Consider the following 15,623-nt stretch of genomic DNA (forward strand, 5'->3'; position numbering starts at 1 on the left):
GCTCCAAACTGGAGGAGTCACATGTGGTCTGGCAAGATGGCCTTAGAACCCTCTTCAACATGATCAATGTGGCGCTGGTTTCTGGTTCCGTCCCTCAGTCCTTTAAAGTAGCAGGAATTAAACCCTCCTCAAAAAGAAACCCTGGATCCAGAAGTTCTACCAACTACAGACCAACATCAAAGCTTCCTTTTCTCTCCAAGGTTCTGAAGAAAGCAGCTGCTAAACAGCTCTGTGACTTCTCCACAGCAACAGCTGATTGGAGGATGCAGTCAGGTTCCAGGTTCATCCTAGCACAGAAACAGAACTAGTCAAAGGTACCAGTGACCTCCTACTGGTACCAGATGAGGGACTGGTCTCTGTGCTGGTCTGATTAGATCTCAGTGCAGCTTTGATACCATTGACCACCATATCCTTCTACAGAGACTGGAACCTGTCACTGGTATTAAAGGAACCGCACTAAACTGGTTTAGGTCATATTTACCAGGTCCATCTCAGTTGGTACCAGTTAATGATGGTTCCTCTGAGACCACTACAGTCAGTTCTGGTGTTCCACAAGGGTCTGTGCTGGGACCAGTCCACTTCACCCTGTACCTGCTTCCTCTAGGTCACATGATCAGGAAACACTCCATTAATGTTCACTGCTATGCAGACGACACTCAGCTGAACTCATCAATGATCCACATGGAACAAACCAGCTGACTGAACTGGAGGCCTGTCTGAAGGACAAGAAACAGGGAGGACCATCGTTTCCTTTATTAAACTCTGATAAACTGAGGTTCTTGTGCTGGGCCCAAACACCTGAGGACCACCTGAGCTGATGAGACAGGGACCCTGGATGGCACCACCCTGGCCCCCAGCACCACCCTGGCCCCCAGCACCACCATAAGGAACCTAGGAGTTCCCTTTGACCAGGACCCTTTAACTCCCACATTCAACAAACCTCTAGGACGCCTTCTTCCATCTACGTAACATCGCTAGGATCAGACACATCCTGGCTCAAGAAGATGCAGAAAAACTAGTCCCTGCTTCTGTCACTTCCAGGCTGGATTACTGCACCTCCCTCCTACCAAGCTGGACTAATAAATCCCTAAAGACTCTCCAGCTGGTCCAGAACGCTGCTGCCGCGTGTTGACTAGAACTGGTAGCAGAGACCAGGTCTCTCCTGGACTGCTTCTCTGCATGGCTCGCTGTCAGATTCAGAACAGAATTTAAAATTCTTCTTCTACCATCAAAGTCCTCAACAATCAGGCTCCTTCATCCCTGACAGAGCTCCTAGTCCCCTATGATCCAGCTAGAACCCTTCACTCCCAGGATGCAGGGTTCCTGCTGGTTCCTAGAGTTCTAACAGTAGAATGGAGCCAGAGCCTTCAGCTATCAGGCTCCTTCATCCTGACAGAGCTCCTAGTCCCCTATGATCCAGCTAGAACCCTTCACTCCCAGGATGCAGGGTTCCTGCTGGTTCCTAGAGTTCTAACAGTAGAATGGGAGCCAGAGCCTTCAGCTATCAGGCTCCCCTCCTGTGGAACCGTCTCCCAGTTTCAGTCCAGGACCCAGACCCCCTCTCTGGGTTTAAGAGCAGACTTTAGACCTCCTTGTTGATCAGGCTTATAGTCAGGACTGCTTAGGCTGGCCCTTAGATCTGCTGCTATAGGCTCAGACTGCTGGGATCTCCCATGATGCACTGGGCTTCTCTCTCCTCCCCCTGTACTCATTTGTTTTACTAACTCATCTTCTCCTCCGGAGCCTTCAGGCTCCCCTCATCCCAGATCCCGGGTGCTGCTGGAGGAGGCTAAAGACCTGAAGAGGCTCCAGCTGCCACCCATAGCTCCACCTGCTCACGTCCCTGTCTGTCCATCAGTCTCTTCCCTTCCCCTCTCTCTCTCTCTCTCTCTCTCTCTCTCTCTCTCTCTCTCTCTCTCTCTGTCCTGTACTTGTAAAGGTTCATGAGATATCTTTGTTGTGAAATGGTGCTATACAAATAAAATTGACTTGACTTGACTCCCCCCCCCCCCCCCCCCCCCTCTGTTTCTGGGGACTCTGGCTGTCAGCTAGAGCCCCCAGAAACAGGGGCCACCCAAAGCTGGCCTGGTACTGTTCTGGCTGACTGGACCCACTGCTAGCTCACTGGAGGGCTGAAGGACTGGTGAAAGATGGTTGGGCAGTTGTGCTGGGGATTAGCCTGGCATTGTAAAAGTGAGCTAGCATCTGGATGGCTGGCTGGCTAGGCTAGCACTCTGGGTGGCTGGCTGATGTGCTGGGTGGTTGGTGGTCTGGCTGTCTCTGCCCACTGTATCCACATGGCAGTTTGGCTGCAAGTAGGAAAACACTGCTGACCCACGCAGGATGGGGGTTTGATGGTCTGCTGCAGAAGAACACATGTCGTTTTACTCATCAGCATCGCTACATTCATGTGTGCTGACGAGTAGTATGAGGACCAAACCCTTCTTGGGTCCAGTAGAGAAGGACCCACCCACCCACCTGAACCTGACGCTCCTCCACCGGATCCTGACACTAACCCTGAATGCTGTTGGTGTGCAGCCTCAACAGAATCAACCAGAATCGAGGAGAAAACACATCACTACTCTGAAAATTACATTCCTGCTGTTGCTGCGTTAGACTCCTCCTTGCTAGCATGTATGTATTTCCTGATGGCTAAACATGGGTCTCTTGTTGATGTCAGCGTTTCCTTTGAGCAAGTCTTTATGGTTCTGTTCAGTTGTGTGAGCTGCAGATTGGAGGGCAGTGAGGCAGGCTTGATGCGCCAGCACCACCTGAGCAGATGGGGCGGGGCTCCGTTTGGACGTACTGACGCAAAATCAGTTGACGAAATGTTTGTTTTGCTGAATCATGAAGACAACATATAATTATGGAAGCGATGCTGAAATTCAAATCAAATAAAGTAATGATCAGATATCAGAGAGGCTCACGCAGGAATTGCAGGAGTTTCTCTGCCTCTCATTGGTCAGTGTGCTGGGTGAGGAATGTTTCCCTCAGGAGCACAAAATGAGCTAATAGTTTAATGGAGTTTGTTATGGAACGCAGAGGATAGAAGCGACATACATTCACTGACGTTAATGAACTAACTGGTTGTTGTCTCCTCATTACAGATCGTTTTACAGTGTACAGCGCAAAGAAGCTGCGGCAGGCATGGAATAAGTAAGTGGTGTGTGTGTGTGTCTGTGTGTATGTGGGTGCGTACGATGTGTTGTAGCTGACACATACACACATTTGGCCTCGTGGCTTTTTGGGAGGGGGCATCCGCCTCGACTGGCTCTAGTGAGAGAGAGCAGGGACAGAGAGACGGACAGGGCTGGAGGCCTCATGGACACCGTCTCCTCGCTCCGTGTATCAAACATTTGACCTGCCCCTTGAAAACATGTTCCAACAGTTAGTGTTTGTGTGTGTGTAGATTATTGATACAGAATTTTCCGCAAACATTTCACGACGAATGGAAAGGAGCTGTGAGTTGCTGAGGAGTTTGTCTCCTCTCCTCTCGTCTCGTCTCCTCTCTCTCTCCATCCCAGTCCGTCTCCGTCTGGTCTCCTATTCTGGCTCCGGTCTCGGACAACATAAAAAAGTGAAGAAAGAAAGAAAGTGAGGTGGAATGTTAATGACCATCACTTCCTCTCTGCTTCCTTTTATCGTTGGCCAGGAACTGAAGAATTGGATGTGAACATATACACTCACTTTTTCTCTGCCGGAGAGCTGGCTCACCTCCTCCTGCTCTCTTCTTTCTGCGCTCTGTCAGCCATTTTCTCTGTGCTGCTTTTCTTCCTCCAGCTGTAGGAATGGGACTGACTGGTGCACAGAAAATTGGTTGGAGGACAACATTTCTCAGTGTGCTTCTGTGTTTTGACATACAGTTAATAGACGTTTGATGAAGTTACTGACAGAAGCTGAACATTCTTTTTACTCATCCTTGTCCGCATGACTGTTATGAACACAGCCTTTTTAGTTTTGTGCAGATTTTTGGTGTAGAGATTTGCCGGCGTCACTCTTCTGTTATGGTGCCACATTAAATTCCTGTCAAGCAGAAACTAACAGGTTCAAGCCCTTCAGTGCACCAGTGGAGGGAAACAATTCGGAAATGATGACTGGTGCGAAAAGATAAACAGGAAGAGGTGAAGAGCTAAAAAAACTACTCCTCCCATAAGCCACTGCAGATACACCTACGTGTAACTACTAACTACTAACTGACCATTTTGTTGCTAACTTGTTACTGGTGTTCAGCCAAACATTCAAGGTTTTGTTACAGGAAGGTTGTTCACGTTCCTTCGGCCAGGTTCCGCTCAAACAATGGTGGAACTAGTGAAATTTAAAATGGCCGACGGTCACTGGTTCTGTATGTGTTTCTATGGTGACAGCATGTTCCACCAATCAGAGACGTTGCTGATAGACTCCAGGATTGTGGGTAGTGGAGTATTTCCTCGTAAGATCGCGATTAAAATCCATTCGATCAAAACACCGAGGTTATGATGACCAACGTGTCGGCACCTGCTCGCCAGTGCAAGATGAATGGTTCATCGTCTCGTGACTGCCCCTTCGCTGAGCGTCTCGATGGATTCCATGACTCCAGCATCCTGTTAAAGGAGCACCAACCCATCGACACCCATCCTGGGAAAGACTTTGCATTTGCTGCTGAGCTTTCTCAAGTCCACTGATGTCTCCTGTGCAGCAGTGGGCGTGTCTGGAAGTGAATAGATGTTTGCAGGTGCAGAACAAGAAGAGACGGAGAACCAGATATGAGTGGAGGTGTAGGTGCACACATTCCTTTCTGCTGGTGCTGTCAGCCTGGCGGAGGGAATAAGTGCACATCTGGAGCAAGATTGATCATATCTGCTAAAAGTACCCAACAGCTCCAGGTGATGACACATTCTCAGCAGAGAGGCATGCCTTCCTCAGTGGTGCGTGGCGAGCTGTTTTCTTGGCACCCAATCAGGAAACGACAGTCTCAGCGACAAGGCCGACCCCTCGAAGCCAAGCGGCAACCATGAGCTGTGTTTTTTCTGAAAACATCCTCTGAAGAGCTTTCATCATGTGTGACTCAGCTGATGACGAGGGCGTGTGGCGACAGGAGCGAGGCAGCTAGAAGCTACAAACAGGCTTTAACGTGTAACTCTCCTCCTGTCGGGAGTGCGACGGACTGCGTCTATGATTCAGTCGCAGCTTCGCTGTCTTCTCATCAGTATAGTCGTTTCAAAGCAGATGCACTTTTCACTTCTGAGCTTCCAACTGCATCAGGAAACCAGCCGTGCAAGTCAGGTCCTCTCAGGTCTGGACCAGGCTAGCAAGCACTTAGCAACGGTGGCAAGAAAAACAACCTTCCAGCCGTTGAGTGGGAGTATCGTGACCTGGGCGTCCGTGACCTCCCTGAGTCAGCGGGGGTTCTACAGGAATTTGTATTAGATTTGATGAAGCCATGCAGTATTTTACCTTCATTCTGTGAATATTTAGCACATAGTAGTGGGTTGATATGTCATGGCCTTTAATTTGCATTCATTTTTCTCGCCCTCACAGCTTCATGGGAGATGGTCACATGACTCATTCAGGGATTCAAAAAATAAATTTGAGCTCTGCTAAGAACTGCAGCATAACATCACTCATCTGCGCTGAGAGTCCCAGTCTGAAGCTGAAGTCTTGTTTTAGATCAGCATGGTTTGACTCTCTGACCAGTGGTGGTGTCGAGGATAAACAGCAGAACGTCACCAGTGGAAGACGTAGCTGCTCCTTCAAGTGTCCGCTGACTGTGAGGGGCTCAGGTGGGACCTGGTTGATTCCTCTGCAGAAGGACGCTTGTCGTCTTCTGCTGTGACACAAGCAGCTTACACCTGGAACCAGCTGCCAACGTGACATGTGGCCCATTAACAGGGAACAACGTGAAAACATCTGACAGTAGAAGTGGCGGCAGTCAGCCAAACGGTCGCGCTACAATTAAAAACAGGAAAGATGAAAGGCCAGGAGACGCACAGACAAACTGACTGGAAATTTGATGGATTTATGGCTGAATGAGCTCAACAAAACCTTGCCTTCGCCGATTAATCTGAGCAACTTATTCAACGTCTACTTTTTGAAGTCGTGTTGGCGGTGCCAAACCTGCAGCATCACCGGCTGCTGTGTGACTCTGGGAGTGGGGAAAGCGTGCACGTATCGCTTTACTAATGCTGACTTCTCAACGGCTCCTGATTGGGGGTCAGGTTTGGGCCCGGTCTTAGATTTAAGCTTCGATGGTGCAACTGGTGTCACTATTAGTCTGGACCCAGACTGCCAGGCTACAGCTGACGAGCGTAAGACCAGGCGTGAGCCCCCGTCTTGCTTCTCATAATGTGATCTCGTATTTCATCATGGTCTCATCAGCTCTGCCGTTCACAGCCCAGTTCATCTGCACTGGAGGCTCCCAGGGAACCTCCCTCCTTTCTTAAAAACTCTTGTCGTCAGAAATATACACTCATTTGCTAATTATCTCATATTTGGTACTACGATCCACTGGAAGCTGAATGTTGCTCGCGCCAAACTGGGTCCAAGCCTCAGGGTCTGGGTATGAGCGGCTCTTGTGCGTAGCCATCGTTTGCCATTCTGTGGTTAAATGTGTCTTTGGTTGGGATCGGTGCGCCTACACGGGGAGCTGCAACCATCCAGCGCCCTGCACCACTGCATTTATCACGATGGCTCGATTCCAAACCCTTTCTTCCCTTGAAGGACATTGAAAAACTGGAAGGAACACCATTGTTTTCGTGTGTGCTTACTGATTTCCTGTTTGCTTCCTGCACACACAACTGGCATGATAATCATTCACTGATTTCACAACCAGAAACAACAATAACTCTCTTTCTTCATTATTAAAATTGGAAGGCCTTGGCAGCCAGGACTGTGTGAGATTTGAGAACTCAGTACTTGATAGTGATAATATCGGTATTCATTAATAAACCACTAAAGCAATAATACATGAAGCCCACTGTCGTTCCCACTCTGACTAGTTTGTCTTACGGTTTTAAAGCGGAGAATCTTGCGGCTGGATGAGAGCGAGGGGAGAGGGGAGCGAGGGGAGAGAGGGGAAGCCCTGATGGACTTCATTAACTTTATCTCTGCCTCTTTGCTGAGCGGCGTTGATGAGTTGAACAGAGGTTTATCCTCCCCATGTCTCTCTGCTGATAAGTCGAGTTGAGATCCCCATCGAGAGCCATGGGAGGGGCTGTCAGAATGCTTGACTGGGGAGCCAATCATGCGAAGCCTGCGTGCAGAACATGAGAGGGGCTCCGAGTACTGCGAGCGGCGGGCTGCTGCGCTGCGCTCTGTAGCATCATGTTTATTTAATGCACTGGATGCCTAATTACATTGAGTAGATGAAAAGAAGCAGTCAGACCTACGAGAGTGAACAGAGAACACACGGTGGAACCTCCAACCTGCGTTTCATGTTCGTAGTCTCCTCCAAATGTGCTGCTCATACATGGAGAACCTTAGAACCGCATCTGATGTTGATGCATGTCGGGCTTAGCAGGAGCGGCTGAGCACGCATCTGGAGCTCTGCTGGCTCACAATACTTCAGACTCTGCAATAACAAACTTTGAGGCAGACTGTACTGCTCATTCTACAGTTGCTCGTTTGAAAACCGTAAAGTTTCAAACATTTTCATACGAGACGGTAACAATGTAGATTCCCAATACTGGATGTGATTAGTTTATCCAAATACACCTGCTTTGAGAGATGCCATGTACGTGCTGTGAGAGGAAGGTGTGTGTGTGTGTGTGTGTGTGTGTGTGTGTGTGTGTGTGTGTGTGTGTGTGTGTGTGTGTAGGGTCCCTCTTGAGTCAGCAGATCTTCAGCATAATTAAAAGGCTTGTTTTCTGTTGTCAGCAGCTCTGTGACTTGAAGAAAAGGCGAGCTGCTCCCTCAGAGGGACGCTTGAATGTGAGCAGAACTGGATTTGAAGAGAACAGTTTCATGAGTTGATCAGCTGCCTGCCTGTGTGTGTGCGTGCGTGCGTGCGTGCGTGCGTGCGTGCGTGCGTGTGTGTGTGCGTGCGTGCGTGCGTGTGTGTGTGTGTGTGTGTGTGTGTGTTCTATAATGTGCCTGACCACGTGTGTGTGTGTGTCACCAGGTTGGGCTATGTGGACCACGCTGAGGAGTTGGCATCCAGGTTCCTCCAGTGCTTCCCAAAGAACCGTCTGTCAGCCCAGGCAGCGCTGAACCACGAATACTTCAGCAACCTTCCTCCAAGGCTCTGTGAGCTTCAGGACAGTACGTAGAACCCCGCCTCCTCTCTATGACATCACTCACCTCCGCAGGTCACAGAGCTTCCTCTCCGTCAGGATGAAGCCCTTGTATAACTACAGTAGGAGAGAATCCCAGAGTCACAGTGCGCCATTGTATGTGTCTTGTAGCGTTGAATGATCACAGGCAGCCACACTGCCACCTGGTGGCAAGAGGAAATGACACATTTTTTCCACTTTGATGTCCTCCTCCTAGAAGGTTGACCAGACCATGCTGGATGTGGTCAGAACCACCTTCAGAATCTGATGATGCATCAATGCGAAGACTTAGAGTTTACATTACACAGCTTTACCATGGCGATATGCCCATATTTGTCCATAGAACAGGAATCTATAGTTACTGAACTGGATGGTCTGATTTTTGATGAGCACTGAAGATGTCAACGAGTTGCACAGAGACAGCGTGACCTGGTGGTTACAGGAAGTAAGTCTGATGTAACAAACATCATCTGATCTGCAGCTACATCACATACAGGAAGTGTGTGTTCTCTAGCGCCACCGAGTGGATACAGGAAGTGACATTTGCGCCACAGCACAGTATTAGTCTGCTCCTGCATGCAAAGCCAAATATTCATCAGGTTTCACCTCCTTCTTTCTCCCACAGCTGTTCACGCGGGTCGAGATCAGCCGTGTCCCTCCCTACATACCTTTCTCATTCATGGCTCTTCCTTCAAGCTCTTCAGCTCTCCTGGATGCGACCATACTCCTCCTCTGCCCCCCTCCTTCTCCCCCTCCTTCCCCTCCTCCTCTTCTCTGTAAAGACGGCAGCGAGCTGGGCTCGTTTTTGTTCAGGCAGAGACAGCCTGTCTTATTGTGTGATTGCCGCTGGGACAGTGAGCCCAGCTGGACCTCTTCTGTCCACTGCAAAGTTAGCTTTCTATCTTCCTGACTCTCTGAGAATGAGCCTGAGCTGTGAAACACAGCAGCTTCCCTACACAGCTGCACTTGCAAGTCAGTGTTAATAATACTAGTGATTTCCTTTGTGTGTTCGGGCTGGGAACATCAGAGATGAGCCCAAGGCTTCCCAGCACTGTAGTACTTCAAGTATTCCTGCAGAGGTGGGGGACTGCATGCGCGTAGGTCACAGTTGACCACGTACATCCTGTAGACATACTGTACGCCTCACCGCCTGGAGCTCTTAGTCTGGATGGTGTGAGAAGACCGTCAGACCTGAATGAGCCGCCTCCCACACGGCGGTACGTTGAATGAGAGAATTCCATTTTAATTCCCTCTGATTAGGATTTGACAGCATTATTAATCCTGTTATCAGCGCCCAGCAGGTTTTCATGTCTGGACAGAATCAGAAAGTGGCCGTAACAGAGACAGAGAGAGACAGACAGACAGACAGACAGAGAGAGAGGGGGCTCATTTAGATTTTTGTCATGCTTGCTCACTCTGTGTTTCTATCTACCCTCCCATTTAACTGTGGAAAAACCACACACCCTTGATAAGCTCCGCCCTCCAGTCAGGGATGTGCATTACCATCACACCTACACTTACCACTGTGCTCTCAGCCTAAAAGCCCAACATGGCAGCATGCAGAGTGAATAATATCATTACCACTAGATTTGGTCAGGACCAGGAACCTCCACTCCCCCATCAGAGATACACACAGAAACTTTGTTTCTGCTGAACTCCAAACTAACAAGTGGTCGCTAACATGCCAGGGTCACAGAGGCGCACGGACTCAGCTTTAGGATGCGTTTCTACTCTACTGACCGCTCAAAGTGCTCTAACGCACATTCACACACAAGTCCGATTGCTCCACAGAGGCCTCCGGAATGCTGCTGCTCAGCGTGGCTGTGACATCACGCTCAGTCTCAGCTTGGAAACAGATCAGACTTCCGTGAGAATGGATGCCGGAGCAGGAGTTTGTGCTGCGAGCCTTCAGAGGTCTGTTCCTCAGCGTGTTCCTCACAAACCAAACCACCAGAGGGGCAGCAGCTGCAGTAGTCAGAGGTTGTGAGAGTACACCGGCATCAGTAAACAAAGGCCATCAGCTGCTGAGGCTCCTTCAATGCGCCTCGGTGTAAATAAATGTGGCCCAGACCACCTCAGAATGTGGTTTCAGTGATCAGATCTGAGGACGCATGCACACCTGGTGTGAGGGCTGATCATTGTGATGAGATCCTCATTCCAGGTGTGAACAGGGTCGCTGTCTCTGCTGGTGTCTGTGTGCACTGACGAGTCCTCGGAGATCCTGCTGTGGGCAAAGTGTGCTCAAGTGTTCAGTCCCAAACCGACTAGAGGGTGTATAGTGGTCGGCGGACCCTTCCCTTTTGTATCCAGTGTGTGAGTGTGTGTGTGAGTGTGAATGGATGAGGCAACACAAGCACCAACACACCTGAAGGACTTTATGAATGAAGCTTATTTACGTTTGCCATTGAACAAACCAACATAACATCTCCATGAACAGTGACGGCCCTTTCAGGCAGCACCACATGACGGCGCCGCCATCATGAGCTTGACAAGTTACCACTGTGAAAGAGGAAAGAGGTCTCTGTCTGAGGATGCGTCACTGCCATCATGGCGCAGCCCTGGAGACGATGCAGGAGACGCAACGCCAGCACAGGAGCAGTGTGTGAACACCAACAACCACGGCTTCTGATTGGCTGGATTTGTCTTGTGTGTCTCGGTCCGAGCTGTACACACACACACACACACACACACACACACACACACACACACACACACACACACACACACAGCTAGTTATTAGCTGCAAGTGTATTGGATGACACTAATCTCTTTAATCTCTTTTTCTCTGAGTCTGCTTCCAGCGTGCACATACGCCACACAGCAGGGCCTCGCAGGGAGGAACGGCGGTGATGTGAAATTAGGACAGGAGTGGAAACTCACCTCGTTACTTGTGTGAATTCATTGTACACACTTTTGTGTGAAGAATATGCCAAAAATATGCAAATGAGAGGCAAAAGCAGCAGCGTTGTGAGTATTTGGCTACAACTGCAGTAGCCGATGGTCGTCCAGCGTAGTCGCCACACAGCATTGGTGTACAATCCCACTCGAGTACTTCAGATGTACTAATCTTCTCCACAGAAACACACCAAAGGATGTACTGACCAAGAGAGTGTGTGAGAGCTGGTGGAGGGACTAATGAACGTGTGCCTCATGTAAACCATGTAGCGTAGGAACACGTGTTCTCCGTGTCCAGCTGTGTGTTCTATTGTCACATGTATGATGGATTTAACAGACAGATTATAAACAACAATGGTGGAATTACTGAGACAGCAGAGCTCCTGGGACTGCCCTTGAGAATGTGACTCTGAATGTATTTAACAGGGTGGGAATTATTGGCTTGGCAATCACGGCCTTCTCTTTGATAGATTTACTAGACAACAAGGAGCTGTGGAGGAACTCGTTCTCACGTCACTGAAACTCAGTATTAGCGAGTGAATTCATTCATCAGGACGCGTCGCCAGCACTGAAGCACAGATCTGAAAATGTCTGCCACTTTTGTTTTCAGTGCACATGAATCAATGCTGAGGCGACGCACTCGTCCTTTATTCTGGCTGGTCAGTAAATTCATAACGAAACATTTACTGTGACTTTTCTAAACCCAAACAGTCGATGAAATGATAAAACCAAGTGAACAAAAAACATGGATCTACATGAACATGAGCAGGTTCTTCACCAGGATTCTTGATGGTTCTCATGCGTTGCTTCTGACAGACCAACCAGTGAACATCTCCACTTGGAGGTGGAAGCCCCCTTTAATTGTACATCAACTGCTGGCAGATAACCCCCAGCCCAGATGTTCTAACGTCATGGTTCTTGTGTCCTCTCCTCTGACAGTGTCTTCTATCTTCACCGTACCAAATGTCAAGCTGCAGACGGAGAGTGGGGACAGCATACAGGTGTGTGCGCGGAGGAACAGTCACGGGAAGGCGTCCTCTGGCAGCAAACACTGACTGGATGCAGTGTCCTGCACGCGACTGCCTGAAGGTACAAAGGACTTGCTAGTGTGCACCAGTTTTGATGATAATTCGTTTTGCGTCTCAAGCTACCAAGTCAGCGTTGTAGTCTAATTTCTGCTCCTAAATTAGAGCTTTTCTACCTTCTATGGACTCCAGTAAACCTTCTCATCTGCTAGTCGACTGTCTCACGTGAGGGTGGTGGCGTTGTCTTTGTGTCATGTGCTGATGGTGATGCTGTGACTGAAGTTCTGGTGCGCCGCTGCAGATTTCCAGGTTTCTAACTGGTCTGGGTCATGATGCCACTGTGGTTCTGGTGTACAAGCACCGCGGTAACAGTTTGTGTAACGTCATAGCAACGCGTTAGACAGGACACAAACAACATCTCCACTGTTTCCTGATCAAGCGTTGAGTTGGAGTGAAGCTCACTGACAGTTCCAGGAGGCAGGGACCGAGCCAGGAGGTTCTGATGCTACCTGAGGAGTCGAGTCACAGCTGAGTGTATCGCCAGGAGACACAGCAGCTGAAACCTTGCTTTGGCACACTGAAGAATGAACATTGGCTGTTGAGTTGATCTTACTGACAGCTCGCCACCTCCCACCAACCGCAGACGCCGTGAGATCAGTCCTGTCTGCACCGAAGCAGAGAATGCAGTAATAGATGAAGGAATGGCTTTGAATGGGCCCTTTTCTTTAGAGACGGGGGTCTTATTCACTCCTTAGATAAAGCAGAGCTATTTGCATGTAATAAGAGGTGCGGAGGCCAGGCGGGGGATAATACTGGGCCTAATGATGGACTCAGGACTGGGAAGGCCAACGCAGGGCCTCATCTCAGAGCTGGGAAGCAGATGAGATCCGTAATTATAGACAGGTGCAGAGGAGCACCCTCACACCGTCGACCCGGACAAGTGGGCCGCAAATGTGGAATCACGCTGGCTACGCGAGACATTTATACGCTCCACCTTTGTATCCCGCGGTGCCTCTTAGACAGAGCCGCTCAAACCTGCTCCCATGCATTAGAGGGCCAGAACTCAACCCACACAGAACCACCTGCCTCTGCTGCCTCCTCATCAAATTAGACAGCAACAGAATACTTTTATTGCATTCGTGACATACAAATATCATCATTTATCGTTTATCCACCAGGAGATCAAGGAAAGTTTATCTTTACGAGCGTGAACAAGTAAATGTGCAGTACCACTTCATCCGTATGTTTTGTTCATCAGATAATAATTCATGAGAAGATAATATAACAAGAATAAATTAGTAGTAGTAGTAATCAAGCAAACACAGCAAAACTGAATGAAGCGATATTCTTTCTTTGTGCCGTGCACCTGAGTTCAGATGTCACTCTGCTGCTGTTGAACGCCGCTGGTTTCTGTCGGTGCCCTCCAGTCCAGCTCCTGATGTCCCGCCTTATTAGCAGGTCTCTCATTGACGCTTCCTGCTGGCTCCACTTTGGCCAGCACCGCTCGGGGTTAATCACAACCCTCGGCAGCCATCTTGGCGGTGATTCCAGGTAGTTATTTAGGATTAACATGCCTCTACCTAAATGAGTCATGAGAGAGCCATGATGGCTGTATTTTTATAGCTTTGTGTGTGTGTGTGTGTGTGTGTGTGTGGTGGGGGGGGGGGGGGTGGAAGTCCCCCCACTGAGAGATCCGTGTCCTCTCAGCTGCTGCATTAACATTGAAATCAGCCTCTTTGTCCAGGCTGCTGCTCCAGCCTGACACACTGAGGGCGCTTCGCTAATCTTCGTGCTCACATTCACGTTCATGCACCGACAAGCACGTCAGTACCTGCACACAGCCACAGCTACATTTACACACACATAGACATTCCAACTGTACTTCCCAGCAAAATATCAGATCCCTGAACAGAAAACAGAGGAGATCCTCAAGCACGAAGCCCCCAAAAGGAGAGTAACAGGGAAGATGGATCAACGCCATTGGCGACGGACATGTTGCCAACGCTGAGCATCATTGATAATGATGATGGAGATGATGACCGTAACTTGAGCCTTGTGTTGTCAGATGGATGCTAGTCCCTGCAGTAGTCTGAGGGGCGGAGTCGCTATGCCAAGCCTGTCAGCATCACTGCCCAATCACAGTGGCCCAGTACCTTTCAGTCGGGTTTACCTGTAGTTTGTCGCCTGTGTAGAGCTGAAGGAGCAGGGACATTCATGCTTGGTTATGAGGGTGTGAAAACTGGCCTTCGCTCAGTTTGCTACGAGCTACATGCACTAAACTTGGCACTGCAACCGGAAGTGACTTGCAAAGATCCCAGTCAGACAGATGGTGGCGCTGTAGTTAGCAGCCAGAAGTCCTCAGCAGCTGGCTGAGCTGCTTCCTGCTCCTTGAAAAGGTTTGAATGGGCGAACTGCAGCTTGTGGCTGTTCTTTGATTACAGGGTTGCCAGTGATGGAGTTTTTACGTTAGTCTCTTGAAACTGACACGCGTGAGCTGCAGCATCTTTTCTCTATGAAACTATTGAATATAAAATTGAATTAAAACATTTTTGCACACGGCTAATAGGGCAGAACAAGAATGGGTCCTGAAATAAGTTCTCATCGCTGAATGTGTGTGTGTGTGTGTCCAAGTCTGAGGGGTTCAATTACACGCCTGAAATAGGTTAGCTTTCACTTGAGTTCACTGCTTCCCCAGGGCCAGCTTAAAATGTAGAGCAGCACCGATGATTTACACATAGCAAAAATAATGGAGACATAAAAACACAGCGCATTACTGTGGCCGGGTCTTAGGTGCAGAGCTTAGCACTGCTAACTGTAGCATCCAGGCTTCCAGCATCATCAGAGGGTTCATTAGGCTGAGACTTCCTTTATTGTCATTGTACAAAGAAACACAACAGCGAGATTTTGGCAACGAAATGCCGTTGCTTGGCTTCCGGATTTCCAACAGGGATGGACTTGGAGGGCAGTTTAAAAAATTAAATATAGACTCAGAACCTAAACTAAAAACAGCAAGAGCTAATAATAATGAGTGCAAATAGAGAATAAATAGATAAATAGATGAAGCAGAATGAAGACAACAGAATAAACAGTATCTGTATTGCACAAATAGGAGGTAATTAATAAATTAGAAATGTTGCACAGAAATGTGTTGTCCATATGCGAAATGTGCTTTGAGAAAGAAGTGGTCCCTAAAGGCATTCTGATGTTGTCCATGGGTGGGTGGGGGGTGGTTATTTGGCATTTAGCAGTCTGATGGCAAGGGGGAAGTAACTGTTTCTGAGTCTGGTTGTTCTGCAGCGGATGCTGCGGAACCTTCTGCCAGACGCCAGGCGGGAGAACAGTCCATGCTGGGGGTGGGTGGGGTCAGAGAGGATCCGGTGGGCTCTGGACAGGCAGCGGTTGTCTGCTATGTCCTGGATGAGGGGGAGCGGGGTCCCGATGATCCTTTCCGCCGTCC

The 15,623-nt window shown here is 49.1% G+C and overlaps 1 protein-coding gene across 3 annotated transcripts in view; it reads left to right on the forward strand.

Moving 5' to 3' along the window:
• The window catches only part of cdk14 (cyclin dependent kinase 14), a 154,854-nt gene that overhangs the window by 101,881 nt on the left and 37,350 nt on the right, over positions 1 to 15,623 (forward strand). For all 3 annotated transcript variants that reach the window (XM_086219239.1, XM_086219241.1, XM_086219240.1), the window contains 3 exons: positions 3,108 to 3,156; positions 8,096 to 8,235; positions 12,081 to 12,230. In XM_086219239.1, the coding sequence (XP_086075365.1) occupies positions 3,108 to 3,156; positions 8,096 to 8,235; positions 12,081 to 12,196 (305 nt within the window). In that variant the 3' untranslated portion in view covers positions 12,197 to 12,230. The remainder of the gene's footprint in view (positions 1 to 3,107; positions 3,157 to 8,095; positions 8,236 to 12,080; positions 12,231 to 15,623) is intronic.

This window comes from Aulostomus chinensis, chromosome 11 (assembly GCF_037954235.1).
Source record: "Aulostomus chinensis isolate RoL2024-O1b breed Wild chromosome 11, RoL_Achi_v1.0, whole genome shotgun sequence".
In the NCBI taxonomy this organism is placed as follows: domain Eukaryota; kingdom Metazoa; phylum Chordata; class Actinopteri; order Syngnathiformes; family Aulostomidae; genus Aulostomus; species Aulostomus chinensis.